The sequence below is a fragment of the Pteronotus mesoamericanus genome, unplaced genomic scaffold (assembly GCF_021234165.1).
Source record: "Pteronotus mesoamericanus isolate MK-2021 breed Mesoamerican mustached bat unplaced genomic scaffold, CSHL_Meso_final scaffold_31, whole genome shotgun sequence".
NCBI lineage: Eukaryota > Metazoa > Chordata > Mammalia > Chiroptera > Mormoopidae > Pteronotus > Pteronotus mesoamericanus.
Window position 1 is genome coordinate 4,581,914 of NW_026555312.1, and position 16,512 is coordinate 4,598,425.

Here is a 16,512-nt window from a genome sequence, read left to right on the forward strand (position 1 = left end):
TTTAAAAAGTAGAAAAAATTAATTAAAAGGAGAATTAATCAAAGGTAGAAGAAGAGGAAAGATGGTATAATAGAAGTCCAAGAAGAGGAGTTTTTAGAAGGAAATTATCGCCGTGACTATCACAGACTACAAAGCATTAAAGTAGGATAAGGAATGAGGAGAGAGGATTAAAACCCAGCAATGTGAATTTTTTTTTCTTTTGCAAAAGCTCTTTTAGTGGCCATTGTAATTGGGGCCCAAAACCACATTATTATAAATTGAGAAATAATGGAATCTGAATATAAATCAGCCTTTCAAGAATTTTGTTGGTGGAGCATATAAGAAGGGAAGATACCTGTGGCTTTAACTCTACTTTTGTAAGACTGGGAGAGGCTGTTTTGTTTTTAGTTTTTGAATCAGAGATATTTGAACATGTTTGAAGTTTGGTCAGAAAGAATCAGAGTAGGGAAAACTTTGTTTTCATTACAGTAGAAGAAAGGTCAGAATAGATTTGAAGAAAAAAGAAGGAAAAACAATGGAAAGAATGTAGTCAAGGTGGTTTTTTTAAAAATCCTACCTAGGAAAACTTAGCATTTAAATACCTGTCTTCAGCTGGAATCAGTTACTGTATAACTTTAACTTCTATATATGAGTATATATGAGTTTATATATGAGTATAACATAATGTGTAAAGGGAAAGTGGGTGATGTTAGAATGGCTGGCCATTCTATTGCACTTAACCAGTTTTCAGAAACAACATGGTTTTTGCATTTGCCAACTATAGGTGGCACTATGCCCAAGAGAAACTGCAAACTACATATAAACTATATATATAAATATATAAACTATAAAATATTTATAAACTATAAAATGTATACAGAATTTTACTTTTCTGGAGTTTCATCTCCATGAAAAGAAATTTTGGTTTAAACCTTAAAACAATGAAAGTTAAAAAAAATTACTGGTTTTCTTTTTTTAAACAAAGATTTATTTATTTACTTTTAGAGAGAGGGGAAGGGAAGGAGAGGGAGAGAAACATCAATGTGTGAGAGATATATCAGTCAGTTGCCTCTCACACCCCCCCCCGCCCCCCACAACTGGGGACCTGGCCTGCAACCCAGGCATGTGCCCTGACTGGGAATCGAACAGGAGACCTTTAGGTTCACAGGCTGGCACTCAATCTAGAGCCACACCAGCCAAGGCTTCATTAAGATTTTTTTTAAAACCAATACCTATGCTGTCATATCAATGTGGATGAGCATGGCAAATGAAAAGGTAAATCAAAGAGTTTGCCATCTAGTATCAGAAACAAACCATTGGAATATGAACTAAAAAATAACATGCCCTGGCCATGGCCAGGTGGCTCAGTTGGTTGACGTGTCATCGTGTGTACCAAAAAGGTTGCTAGTTCGATCCCTGGTTGGGGAATGTACAAGAGGCAACTGATTGATGTTTCTCAATCACATTGAGAAACACATTGATGTTTCTTTCTCTCTTTTTCTTTCCCTTCTTCTTTCTCCAAAATCAATAAACATCCTTGGGTGAGGATTAAAAAATAAGTAAATAAATAAAATAATATGCCCTAAAAAAGGCAAGAATGAAATTTAAGGAGGTGGGAATAACCTGATCTCTTTGGCAGATATGTATTTTACAGAATAAATAAATATAATTTGAGCTGGATACTGGAGGAAAAAATAAGACTTATCTATGTATATCTAGGATTGGAAGACATTTTGTATGGTGGAGACAACATGAATGAAGGTATTTGGGAAGCCAATAATTCTATATTATTAAAGCTTTGGTTGGGTAAACAGAAATACAAGAAAATCAATTTTGAAATGTAGACCCTGTTCAGATCATAAAGAACCTTGATATCTGGAGACTTTGGACATGATAGAAATGATATAGTCAGTGAGTAGCCAATGAAGGTTTTTTGAGCAAAAGGGTAAGCCTCAAGGTATTTAATCTGCCAATATTATGCAGGTCAGTTGGAGGAATGGGACATAGAGAACAGAGGGGAGGAGACCAACTGGGCTGTTGCAGCAGTAGGGGAAAACGAAGTAAAGTGATGGAAGAAAACAAAAGGGAAAGTTGAAAGAAATTACAAGGGTAGAATGAATAGGTCTGCAGAAGATGAATATATGATAAGTTTTAATAATAGGGGCATAGTTTTGGTGGCTCAGAGGGTACTAGCTGGATACTGGTTCAGGTGGATAAACCTGGAACACCGATGTGTGAGGAAAGATGAGTTTTGTAGTGTATTTAGGTACCAGAGGGTCATCCAGATGAAAACGTTTTTCAGAGTTGGACCCTTGACACAGTTCCTAGGCTTTTGTGACACTATTCTCTTGACCATACCAATCCTGAATATTTCCTACAGACATCTCTATCTGCCTACCTTTAAACTTTGATAATACTTTGAGTTACATCCTTAAGCCTCTTATCTTTTTACTTTACAGCAGGGCTTTTCAGCCCTGTTCCAAAGCATGGGCTTACTTAGCTAGTGATCAGGGGTCATAGCAGTAGGCTTGGAGTAGACCTCCCTGTGCTCAGGTCTGCAGCGATCTATACGTATGCTTCCTGGATGATCTCCCTGGTGTCTATGACTTCTAGTCTCATTTTTACACCTCGGGCATCCAAGTCCCAGGCATGTTTACACAACTCTACTGAACATCTTAAACATAACATAAGCATGTCAACAACATTTCAAAACTTAATTTCCCTTTTTGAATCCCCACATTTAAATCTTTCCTCTTTAATTATTGATAATGGCACTGCCTGCCACTTACTAACTCAGAGCTAGCAAACATAATCATTTAAAATTTACTTTTACTTTATCTGACATATATATTCTTTCTACTTCCTAATAATATCTGGCTCCAAGCAGAGAAGGGCTGTAGTTCTGTACTTACATCTTTCCTCCCTACTTTTTTCCATTCCTTGTTGAAGTGAGAAAACAGGTACATTGGGCCATATAGGAACCTTTAAACTTTGTTCCTTCATTCATACATCCTTTGACAGTGTTTTGTCTTACTCTCCTATGCTCACTTCTATTCCTTAATGTTCTTCTCTTCTTTAAGCCTCAACTTCAACTACTGTAATTTAGCCAGAGGACCCATCAAGGGATTGATACTTAAATACAAGGGGGTAGAAACTTAAATACAAGTTCTTACACTGAATAAGTGGCCAGGATTTTGTGTGCTTGAGTCAGTTAACAAAGCTAGCAATTCAGTTTTCCTTTGTTCCCTCTATCCTTTTGCCACTAGTTAGGACCCATAGACAATAACTAAAGAGAACTGAAACAGAAATGACCCAGTTAAGTTTCATGTATCAGGATGCAGTTGGTAAGAAATGACAGAAAACTCAGCTCAAACTGTCCTAAGAAATTTTGTTAACATATATAACCAGTAGTTCAAATGTAGGTCAGTTGTTTAGGTATGGTTTAATCAAGGCTCCAGCTCGCTCTCACTAGTTATCTTCACCCATAATAAGTGAAATATTTGTATGAAAGCTTAACAATTACAGGATTGCATAGTTTGTTCTCTTTGTCTCAGAGTCAAGCCAACCTTTTGCGTTTTTTACTCCCATCTCCTCACCAGCTATTACAGGTTTCTGGTGTCTTACTTCTTCTATTCTTTGTGTCCTCTTTGTTGCCAATTTGGCCACCAGAATGTATCTTTCCCTGGAAACCCTACATTTGCTTAGGCCTTCTCTTCCCTAAATGAATCACTGGTAGGGGGCAGGACTACCGTGATTGGCTTGGCCTAATGAAGACCTGTCTCTGGAGCTGAGGTCACCCTGCAGACTGGAGGACTGCTGTACTGTTGGGACAGAGAAAATAGATTTTGGTGGGTGAGCCACAATGTCAGCTATACTTTATGCTCACCCAAAAAAAGAGACAGAAACAGAGACAAACAGAAATAGAGGTGGTAAATTTCAAGTGAAAAATGTATATTTTACAGTATAATGATTCCCAGCTAGATACTCCAAAGTTGAGAAGCATTAAAAAATCAGTCATTTTGTTTTCATAGTTTCTGACCTGGGGTGATGGCGGGTGGTGGGGCGGGGGCGGTGCGTCAAATTCTAGACAAGCAAGATGAAATATCTTGATTATACTATTCTAAAAATGTGTGTATCTAGGTGATTCTGAAAAGTGCTTGAATGGCCTAACCTTGATGCATCAGTCTGGTGATAATGCAGTGGTTTTAGAATCCGAATGTCGAGTTCCTGTGCATAAGGTAAGAGTAATGTTTTTTTTTTTTTTTGGTCACAAATATTGAAGGGATTTAAAATTTAATGTGGAAGTGGCGCAAAAGCTATTTTAAACCCTGACTAACTTGAATGAGATTTTGGATTTCTAAATCTAATTTTTGCCTTTTTTAAAAAGTTATCTGTGAGCAACACCCTTTCCCACCCTTAGTTCTTATGATTGTATTTAATTATAAATTCTATAATACTGGTATTTGCGAGATATCTTGGTCTTGAAGCATGTTATAAAACTGTCTTTTAGAACCTGTTGTGGGGAATTTCCTACCAGAGTCTGTTGTGCACTTAATGTCAAACCACACACTGATCATTCTTTCAAGAGATATTCTAGTAATTATTATCAAAGATAAACTGTTTAATTCGGGTATTTTGTTAATGATAAGAAACATTTTTAAAGTTCCATTTCTGATAACTGGTATTAATTTACTGGTCTTTTTGTTTTAGCAACAGAAGTGTCATCCATCCACTGTTGTTTAAGGGTTTTGAAAAGAAATGGTGAGGGTGATACCCTTGTCCTGTTCCTAATCTTAAAGGAAAAGCTTTCAGCCTTTCGCATTTGAGCATGATACTATCTGTGGGCTTGTCATAGCTGGCCTTTATTATATAAATTCCCTCTATACCCACGTTGTTGAGTTTTTATCATGTATGGCTGTTGAATTTTGTCATGCTTTTTCTGCATCTATTGACATGATTATATGATTTTTATCCTTCATTTTGCTAATGTGGTGTACAACATTGACTGATTTGATGATGTTAAACCATCCTTTCATCCCTGGAATAAATCTAGCTTGAATTATAATGTATTGCTGAATTTGGCTTGCGAATATTTCATTGAGAATTTTTGCATAAGTTCATCCAGGGTCATTAACCTGTAATTTTCTTTTCTTGTGATAGCTCTATCTGGTTTTGGTATCAGGGTAATTCTGGCTTTGTAAAACGAATTTGAGAGTTCCCTCTTCTATTTTTTGAAAGATTTTGAGAAAGATTTAGTCTTAGATGAATAATTGAGAAAGATTGGTATTAATTCTTTAAATATTTGGTGGCATTCACCAGTGAAGCCATCTGGTCCTGGACTTTTGTCTGTTTGATTACTGATTCAATGTCTTCACTAGTGATAAGTCTGTCCATATGTTCTATTTCTTCATGATTCAGTTTTGGTAAGGTTGTGTATGTTTCTAGGAATTATCCATTTCTTCCAGGTTGTCTAATTTTTTGTGAAATTGTTCCTGGTAGACTCTTATGCTTCTTTATATTTTTGTGGTACAGTTCCTCTTTAATTTCTGATTTTGTTTGAGTCTTTTTTTTTTCCTTGGCAAGTCTACCTAAAAGCTTGTCTATTTTGCATGTATTTTTTTAAAAAAATCTCTTACTTTCGTTGATCCTTTCTATTGCCTTTTTAGTCTCTGTTTTATTTATTTCCACTCTGATCTTTTTTATTTCCTTCCATCTACTAACCTTAGGCTTCATTTGTTCTTTTTCTGGTTCCTTGACATATAAGCTTGTTTATGTGAGATCTTTTTAGTTTCTTGATGTGTAGGCATTTATTACTATGGATGTCTCTCTTAAAACTGCTTTTGCCATATCTCATACATTTTAGTATGTTGTACTTCCATTATTTATCTCAAGGTACTTTACTTCTCTTTTGACTTATTCTTGTACCCATTGGTTATTCAGTAACATGTTGTTTAATCTCCACGTATTTGTGGATTTTCCAATTTTCTTCTTGTAATTTCTAGTTTTATACCGTTGTGGTCATAAATTTATTATACTTCTTTATTGGCATAACATGTGACCTATGCTGGATAATGTGGCAGGTAAATTAGAAGAAAGACCATCTAGTCTTATGATATCCAATGTCCAATATTGTAGCCACTGAGCCACATATGGTTATTGAGCCCTTGAAACGTGTGTAGTGCAATTGAGGAACTGTTTTAAAATTTGTTTTTTTAATTAGTTTAAATTTAAAAACTGATACTTGACTCAGTTATTGGGAAACAAGTATGTTTTGAACAGTGTGATTATACATAGCTACTTTTTCAACTTAAATTTTATAAAATCTGATTACAGATCAATTGTTTCTAATAAAAATTTAGCATTTGAACCAAGATGTGCTATACATTGAAATAAACACCAATTTCAAAGACTTAATATGAAAAAAACCAAAGATATCTTCAGTATTTTTTTTTTTAGAGTTGCATATTTTCTCTTGTGTGATTTCTTTGAAAGGATTTTAGTGTGTGCAGTTTTAGATATACAACAGAATTGAGAGAAAGGTACAGAGATTTCCCTTATATTCCCGCCCCAACACATGCTCCTCCGTTATCAACATCCCCCACCAGAGTGCTACCAGAGTGTTACAATTGATGAGAGTATATTGACTAATCATTATCATCAAAAACTCATGTTTTACATTAAGGTTTGCTTTTGGTGTTGTACATTTCTGTGGGTAAATGTATAATGACATGTATCCATTATTACAGTGTGCTACAGAATATTTTTTACTGCTGTAGAATCTTCTTTGTTCTGCCTATTCACCATTTCCTTCCCTCCTTCCTGGCTCTTCAGTTGTTTATATTAATTGCATGTTAATAATAATGCTTTGGGTATATTTGGTTAAATAAATAAAATGTATCATTAAAATTTACTTTTTAAAATAAAACTTTTCAGTGTGGCACTGGAAGATTTTAAATTGCGTATATTTCTGGTGGGCAGCACCAATCTCGAGCACGGCATAGCTCATTCAAGACCAGTGGTCACAGTCAGTTCATTTATTCTTCATACCAGAGAGAGGAAAAATAGCTATGCCAGAAGGTTCTGGACAAATAATGTGCCATTCTAATGGCATCATCTTACTTTGTCTCTTATTAATCATTTGTATATTTGCTTTATTTTTCCTATAGTATCATAAATATTGTCATTACAGTGGTTTGTTTATTTTTTATATTTTTTGCAGATGGTTATACCCTTAATATGTATGTTTTACTTTAAATTGAAATAATTGTCAAGCACATTATTTTAATTTAGTCTTAGATGAATAATTGATTTGTTTTCCCTTTTTTATTGTAATAATCTTTTACTTTAGAAACTTAGGGAAATTACATAAAGGCTTTGGAGTTGTAATTTGATCTATTGCTATATCAAAAAATACTGTTTCCTTCCAAAATATGGTTGACATCTGTAGACATAGACTGAATTAAATATTTGTTTTAGGATATAAAAATCAAGAATGCAGACTCTTGGAAAAGTTTAGGCAAACCAGTCAAACCATCAGGTGTACGGAAATCCTCAGATGAACTCTTCAATCAGTTTAGAAAAGCAGCAATAGAAAAGGAAATAAAAGCTCGAACACAGGAACTAATACGGAAACATCTGGAACAGAATATAAAGGAACCAAAAGTATTTCAAGAAAATCAGAGGTCTGTTATTTACTGATTTAAAGGAGGCCTTGGGAGGGCTAGACATGTATTTAAAATATATTAAATTTCTAAGCCCTGGCCCGATAGCTCAGTTGGTTCGAGTGTCATACTGATATGCCAAGGCTGTGGGTTTGATCCCCAAAGTACATACAAGAATGAACCAATGAATGCACAAACAAGTGGAACAACAAATCAATGTTTCTTTCTCTCTCTCTCAAAATCAATCAATAAATTTAAAATAAAATAAAATTTCTGTTTAGTTAAGTGACTGTGATTCAGCTATTTAGCAGAACAGAAAATGAGTGCAAAAGAGTAAATTTGTATTGATTTTTTAATTTATAAGTAGTAATCTGCTTTGAAAAGTATAGAAATAATCAAGTTATTCATTAAGCTATTAAAGATACTAATATTTCTTTTGTTTGTTTCATCTGGATGACACCAAAGATACTAATATTTCTAAATGATAAATATATATCATTTACATAATTTTTCAGAAATGTCCATTCTATGCACAAGAAGACAGTAGTATACCACAATTTTCCAAAGCCTTCTATTTGTTAGATATCAAAAATAAAGCTTAAAAATAATGTTGTAATATATGAAAAGGGTTATCTAGAACATTGCTTTATATTTGTCATTCAGTAACATCTTTGTAATAACTTTTAAAGGACTTGAAACCTACTTTGAGCTCTACTGTTTCTTCCAGGGACCCTGGCTTGAGCCTAGAATCTTTTTCAAATAAGATGCAAAACAAATGCCTTGGAGAAGAGCAAAAAGAGCATGAGCAGTCATTGGAAGCTCAAGATAAAAGTAAACTCTGGCTTCTCAAAGACCGTAATTTAGCAAGGGAAAAAGAGCAAGAGCGGAGGAGAAGAGAAGCAGTGAGTGAATTTTAGTTCACTAAATCTAATAAAGGAAGAGTTTAATAGAGCAGTGTCTTCATGTGTTCAAAGATGTATTGGAGCCCTAGCAGATATGGCTCAGTGGATTGAGTGCCAGCCTACAAACCAAAAGGTCCTCAGTTTGCTTCCCAGTCAGGGCACATGCCTGTGCTGCAGGCTGCAGGCGTGCAAGAGGCAAATAATTGATGTCTCTCTTGCACATTGATGTTTTTCTTCCTCTTTTTCTCCCTCCCTTTCCCTCTCTCTAAAAATAAATACATAAAATATTTTTAAAATAATTAATAAAATAAAAATAAAGATGTATGTGAGGTACTTTTCCAGTGGAGTTAAACCTCTTTAGTGAGGATCAGGTTCTAAAATCAGGACCTAATATAGATTTTTCATAGTCAAAAGACATCCTGGAGCTACTACACTATGTGATTCAACACCTGGTTTTGCCATTTACTAGACTTTTTGGTCTGGCCTAGTTATTTAACCTCTCTGTGTGCCTCAATTTCCTTATCTATAAAGTGAGACTAATAATGCCTATTATGAAAATGAAATGAATTTAAATGTATTCAACATGTAGCAAAATACCTGGCACACAGGTAAAGTGATTTATCACTTAACTATTATGCTCTTGAAAAATGTATGCCATCTGTCCCAGGTTCAGTGTCCTATAGCCAAACACCAGATGGAGAAGGGGACTTGTAGTAGGTCCTTTATATTTTAATAAGACTGGAAAAAAAAAAATAAGTTGACCTGTGTTTAGGAGTCCTAATATACAAAAAATGGTGTTTTAAAAACTGGAATTAATTCCTTCCTTTATCCATGGATACTTAGAAGTGTGTTATTTAAACTACATAATTCTCAAAAATTTGGGAATTTTCTGGCTAGTGATTTCTGTTAGTGATTGTGGTCAGACAACATACAATGTCTGTCTTAAAATTTTTAAAAATTCACTGAGACTTGTTTTATGGCCCAGAGTATGGTCTGTCTTGGTAAATATTCTGTGTACATTTAAGAAGAATGTGTACTCTGTTGCTGATGGATAGAGAATTAAATAGGCCAGGTTAGTTAATAACGTTATTTAAGTCTGCTATATTCTTGCTGATTCTACCTGTTTGTTCTATCAATGTAATTCTATATCAGGTTTATTTCATGTATTTTTTAAAGATTTTATTTTATTCATTTTTAGAGAGATGGGGGTGGGAGGGAGAAAGAGGGAAACATTGATCTGTTGCTTCTCTGGCACACCCCCAACTGGGGACCTGGCCTGCAACCCAGGCATGTGCCCTGACCAGGAATCAAACTGGCCACCCTTCCATTTGCAGTCTGGCTCTCAGTCCATTGAGCCACACCAGCCAGGGCTTATTCAGTGTATTTTGAAGCTCTGTTATTAGGTACCTAAACATTTAGGATTGTTATGGGCTCTTGATTAATTGACCCCTTTTTATTACAAAATGATCTTCTTTATTCCTGATAATAGTATTTACCCTGAAATGTAACCACTTCACCTTTTTTATCACCAGTGCTGGCATGGTGTAAAAATTTTCCATCCTTTTACTTATAACCCATATTTTTATATTTAAAATGGGTTCTTTGCAGGCAATGTGTAGTGAGGTCTTGTTGTTGTTTTTTTTTTTTTTTAAATTAAATCCAATCTGCCTTTTACAGGAGTATTCAGATAGTTAAGTTCAAAATGGTTATTAAAGTGGTTGAGTTTGAATCCATCATCTTCCTATTTCTTTTCTGTGTATCTCATCTGTTCTTATGTTTTTTCTGCATTCTTTTAGATTGAGTGTTTATGATTCCATTTCATTCCCTTCAAACATTGGTTTGTTATCAGTAATTCTTTTGTTATTTTAGTGGTTGCTTCACGTTTTATAGATAAACCTCAGTTTATCAGTTTTCCTTTGACTTCTACCACTTCATATTTAGTATAATAGCTTACAATAATGTACTGTCATTTCTTCCCTCCTGGCTTTTATGCTGTTTTTTAAGGCAGTCAAATTATCTCTAAAAATTAATGATAGAAAAAAATCTGACTTACCTATGTAGTTACAATTTAGTTACCACTTTCAGTGCTCTTCATTCATTTTAGATCCAGACTTCCAAATGGTATAATTTTCCTTTTTCCTGAAGGATTTCTTCTTAATCTCTCTTGTAATGTGAGTCAGTTGGTAATGAGTTCTCTCAGCTTTTGTATATCTGAGAATATCTTTATTTGGCCTTTTTTTTCATTAATAAACTTTATTTTTAGAGCCTTTTAGATTCACAGCAAAATGGAACCAAAAGTACAGAGTTCCCATATATCCCTCCCCTCCCACCACGAACACACAACTTCCCTCACCATCAGCATCCCGCATTAGCTACACGATCACTGAACCAACATTGACATATCCTTGCCAACCTAAGCTTATCAAGCCAAGTCCACATTTTCCATTAGAGTTCACTTTTTTTATGTTTTACCCTAATTTTTTATTAAATCATTTTTCACTCCTTATGTTACACTTTATGGGTTTTGACAACCATCAGAATAATTTAGAATTCTAAAAGTCCTCTGTGCTCCTCCTAGTCTCTTCCTCCTGAAGCCCTGCCAATCACTGATCTATTTACTGTCTCCAAAGTGTTGCCTTTTCCAGAATGTCATGTAGTTGGAATCATGCAGTAAATATCTTTTTCAGATTGGCTTCTTTCACTTAGTAATTTGCATTTAAGATTCCTCTGTGTCTTTTTAGTAATGAAATCCACTGTATGGATGTACCATGGTTTATCCATTCACCTGAAGAACACATTGGTTGCTTCTAAGATGCTATAAGCTTCATTGCTTATAGCAATTATAGTAAAGCTGCTTTGTACACTGGTGTGCAGGTTTTTGTGTGGACATGTGTTCAACTTGTCTTCAGTTTTTAAATGTTTTTGTTAGATATAGTATTCTAAATTTTTTTTGTCAGTACTTTAAAGATATTCCTTCATCGTGTTGTTTGCTTTGTTTCCAATGAAAAATTTGATCCTCTTTATAAAATATGCCTCCAGCTGACCACTTTTAACAGTTTAATTTATTACTGTTTTCAGCAATTGTTTTCTTGATGCTTCTTGTCCTTTGTTGATCATATTGGAGATGTATGTTTATTGTTTTCATCAAGCTTGAAAAATTGTTGGGATTATTTCTTTTACTTTTTTGTTTCTTTTCTCCTCTCAGTGACTTGTTACTCATTAGGCCACTTGAAATTGTCCCACCACTCAGGGATGTTGTTTTCATGTCTAAATGCTGTTTTCACCTCTGAATTTCATTGTGGATAAATTCATTAATCTTTTCTTTGATATGTAATCTGCTGTAGATTCCATCTAGTGTATTTTTCTTTTCAGACATTGTAGTTATCTCCAGAAGTTTGATTTTGGACCTTTTTAATATTTCCTTTTTTTGTATCTCTATTAAACTTCTGATCAAATGGAATACAGTTATCAAAATTGTTTTAATGGGCTTCTTTGCTGATTCCGACGTCTGTGTCAGTTCCACTTGGTTTCAATTGATTGGGACTGATTAGTCTCCTCTTATGGATAATATTTTTCTGCTTCCTTGCTTACCTGGTAATCATTGATGCCAGATGGGAATTTTACCTTGCTGGGTACTGGATATTTTTGTAATCTTGGGAAATACATGTGAATTCCTAGGATATGCAGGAATATTAGTTTGAGAAGAAAAAAAAGCCATTGGCTTTGGCTGTAATATTGATTATAATTCAAATTAATTTCATAGGAAATAATGTATAAAAATTTTGTCAGCTTCTCATTTTAAATACTAAGGCTGGAGCAAATTGCATTTAGCAATGTTGTAACATACAGTGGAGCTTACTTTAAAGCATTGTGGTATTATAGGACTTCCTACAATGATAGAAATGTACTTTACCTATGCAATTAAATATGATAGTGACTAGGTAATAAATTCTACTTAACTTTAATGAATTTAAAAAGCAAAATTTTGTGTTTTTTATGGTTTTTTGGAGCTCTTTATTAAGATATCATTAGTTCTTTACTAGAAGTCTTTCTCTAGTGACCTAGGGTCCCTCCTATTGTTACTCACATTGGCCTGATTTCAGTCACCCATAGTGGTTTCTCAGCTGCCAACTTATTACCTAACAACCCAACTAGGTAACCTGATATTATTTCTAGTATCCTACACACCTTTCTGGAAGTTGACTAGACCTGGAACCCCCTGAAACTTGACTAATAATGCCACATCTAGCAGCTTGATAACTATCATTCTTGGCAACCTAAACTCATATGTTGCTGCTATCTGACAGATCCATACTCTAAAAACCTGCAATAACTTGAACCCTAGCAGAGCTCATCTCATGCCAGTTCCTTTGTCCAAGTTTTTTTATCTTAATTTTGAGCGGCTGAAGTGTATATTAGAACCACTGAGAAAGGAACATCCAGGTGACTGTGTCAGCTGCAGAGAATGTTAGTATTTAAATCATGGTATCTGTTAACCAGTTTCGTATCAATAATTATTCCACAAATGAAGATTTTAGTCAAGCTGGAAGAGAATCTGAAATAAAGTATCTTTAAATAAAAGAACATTTCATTATGATATTCTTGAATTTTTGCATTACGTTTGGATACTTATCGGGGGTATCCCATAGTATTTCACCTAGGGCAACATAATTCGACTCTCATATTAGGGGGTCAAAACAGAACTTTGAGGAACTATCTGGATCTGGGCAGACATGTGGCATCCTAAGAGCTGGCATTAAGAAAGTAGCCTGAGTTAAGATGTAAGAAATTATCTCTTTTTTTATTTTTTTGGTCTCCAACTCATATTTAAATAAATTTTTGTAGTTTATTAGGGTCAACACATAACTTTTTAATACCCTTTGTTAGATAAGTGAGAATTCCAAATCTTTTCCCAGATAGCCAATGAGAACACTGATTCCCACCTGGGAAGTCAACCAACTACTGGTTGGCTTGTAAATTGATGATTTTACCTACTGCTCTGGACTGTTACAGTTTACTGATAAAAATTTTTTTTGAACTTTCATAGTTGGTGTCATTTCAGATGCCAGAGAATATTTAATCTGTATCACAGGTGCATTTAGAGAAGGCTCCAAAATACAGTTAGCATTTGTTTCCTTTGTCTTAATTAGCCTTTTCTTTGCTTTAGCTTATTTTCAATGGCTCCTTATCATTTAAATTTTTAAAAAAAAGGTGCTGAGTGTTATATATGCAATCTGGTTTGATCTTCATAAATATCTACATATAAATAAACTTAGTTAAATATTTTGTCTTAGGTTACATAGTTATTAAGTAGCAGAATCAAGAAAAGCCTATAGCTTTAACTTATAGTTTTCTCACATAGACAACATACTGGATCATTCAGAAAATACCAGTAATTTGATATGTCTAGCACTATGTTGGTTACAGAGATACATAAAGTAATATAATCTCAGTTATTGTTCTTATTAATGCCTACTTTGTCAACACTGAGAGTTTTCTCTCACTTGTTCTTCATGATTAGATTTGTTCTTCATGTTGTAAGTTTTGATTTGTATTTATCACATACTCAATATTTTAATAAATTCATATGTAAATAGATATAAAAATTATATACAAATTCCTATGTTAAATAAGTTGTATTCATATTGTATGATCTGTTCCAAATGTTGCATAATAATGTTTATATAGATGTAATGAAGGGAAAATATTTTAAAGTAACATTTAAATTTCTCTTCTTTTTTATAGATGGCTGGTACCATTGATATGACTCTTCAAAGCGACATTATGACAATGTTTGAAAACAACTTTGATTAAAACTCAGTTTTTAAATTAACCATCAACTTAAAATGAATGATATAAAAGATTAAAATGCATATGGTAAAATGATTGCTTTCAGACACCAAGATACCAATCTTAATGTTGTATTTTGACTGCTCTAAAATGATTAAACAATTTGCACTTACATTTCTTAATAGGTATATGTTCATTTTTTAAATGACATACTTACAAGAAATTTTATAATATTGGATTCCTAAAATTAAATAAATTCTCAGATGTTATTCATTTTATAAGTAATTGTCTGTATGTATTATAGGCCTTTTCTTAGCAATGAAAATCCAAAAAAAAAAAAAAAAAAAAAAAAAGGTAATCCCTGCTTGTTTAAAAGTGAAGAATATATAAAGGTGTATCAAAAACATAGTCCATAATGGAGTTTTAACTTTTAAAACAAATAATTTTTCTGCCTTCAAAAATATTTAGAACCTCTAACAAGTAATTTTTGGTTTCTTTCATTGTCAGGTTACATAAGATTTGCTGCTGATTATATATTCAAGATTTATATTGAAATTTAGTTTAAAGAAAATATTACCTATGGTTTGAAAGATGTTAAATTTGAGGCAAAATAACTAACAGTAAATATTAATTATGTGTATGTCTCATAGGAACTTATACAGCATTTCTTAACATGTACATGTGATAGCAATGAATGTTTAAATCTTATAGTTTTTAAATTTAAATCTGTAAAATATTTTTCATCATTCTCAAGTTGCTGTTATGTATATATCATGTGTATCAGCTCCATGTGTTTTAAAATTTTGGACTCTTGAAAAATAACACAACTCAGGCACTATTCTGATACCATCTAAAGCAGGGGTGTCCAACCTTTTGGCGTCTCTGAGCCACACTGAAAAAAGAAGAGTTGTCTTGGGCCACACATTAAATACATTGCGACACGTAATCACAAAGAAAATCTCATAATGTTTTAAGTAAATTTACGATTTTATGTTGGGCCACATTCACAGCCATCCTGGGCTACATGCGGCCAGTGGGCCGCAGGTTGGACACCCCTAAAAAAATTTAAAATGTGTATGTATTATAGAGGAAAAGAAAAAAGTTTCCTTGTTCATTTTTTAAAATAATCAATATATTTTTGGAAACATCTTTAAACCATTATCCACTTAATAAACACAGTTAACTAGTAGCTAAAATTATGGTGATACCTTCATAAAACATAGCCAGTGTTAAAGTAATATCTGTTCAACTATACCTACATTTAACCAAGAAATTAATACGTATATACTAACAGTATGCATTGTTATTTTTCTAAAAGACCACATAGATATAGATGAGGTATATCTATATAAAATCTCTGTATGTATGTGTGTATATATATTTAAAAAAATACATCAGGTCAGAGGGATTCAATGTAAGAAAGACTGGACAGACCATTGCTGGCTTTCAAGATGGAAGGGGGATGCAGGAGACCCCTAGAAACTGGAAAAAAAGCAAGAAAACAGATGTTCTCACAGCCTCCAGAAAAGAGCACAGCCCTGCCGATACCTTGAGTTTAGTCTAGTGAAAATCATTTTGGACTTCTGACCTCCAGAACTATGAGATAATAGGTTGCTGTTGTTTTAAGCCACTAAATTTGAAGAAGTATTCCAACATGGTGTCTTTCCAGAAGACAAATTTGACTGAGAAGCCATGGTGGAGTTCTACAGGGAAGACCAAAAAAAACCCCAAAAAAGCAGGAAAGAAAGATACATCAGAAATACATAGTGGTTACCGCTAGTTAATGGAATTACAGGTTTTTATTTAATTTTCTTTACACTTTTCAGCATTTTATGGTTCTTTTTTAATATTGATTATGTTATACTTTTAAGATCTGGGAAATTTTCCATTTTGGAGAGAAAGAATGAGAGTAGTAAATAAGAATTTACTTCTGTCAACTGAACATACTTAATCTTTCAATTGTCTTTAATTAATAAAATTGATCAGTAAATTATCTTTGTCTTCTACAGCTTAAAAAAGAAACTTTAGCTTTATTAACATATCCTTTTATATTGAAAAATAATTGCTTTCTTGAGGTTTTCATATAAGGAAACCTCATACTTGGAGCAGCCCTTAGAGAGCTATGACATGGTTATCACAGTTTAGTTTAACCAGTTTTAATATTTGCTCAGGTTGTAATG

At 33.5% G+C, this 16,512-nt stretch overlaps 1 protein-coding gene across 1 annotated transcript in view; it reads left to right on the plus strand.

Annotated features, from left to right (window-relative positions):
• BRDT (bromodomain testis associated) overlaps window positions 1-14,356 on the plus strand; it is a 47,899-nt gene extending 33,543 nt beyond the window's left edge. Inside the window, exons 14-17 of the mRNA XM_054592056.1 lie at window positions 4,120-4,217; window positions 7,456-7,661; window positions 8,368-8,542; window positions 14,288-14,356. Of these exons, the coding sequence (XP_054448031.1) occupies window positions 4,120-4,217; window positions 7,456-7,661; window positions 8,368-8,542; window positions 14,288-14,356 (548 nt within the window). The remainder of the gene's footprint in view (window positions 1-4,119; window positions 4,218-7,455; window positions 7,662-8,367; window positions 8,543-14,287) is intronic.
• The last annotated feature ends 2,156 nt before the right edge of the window (window positions 14,357-16,512 follow it).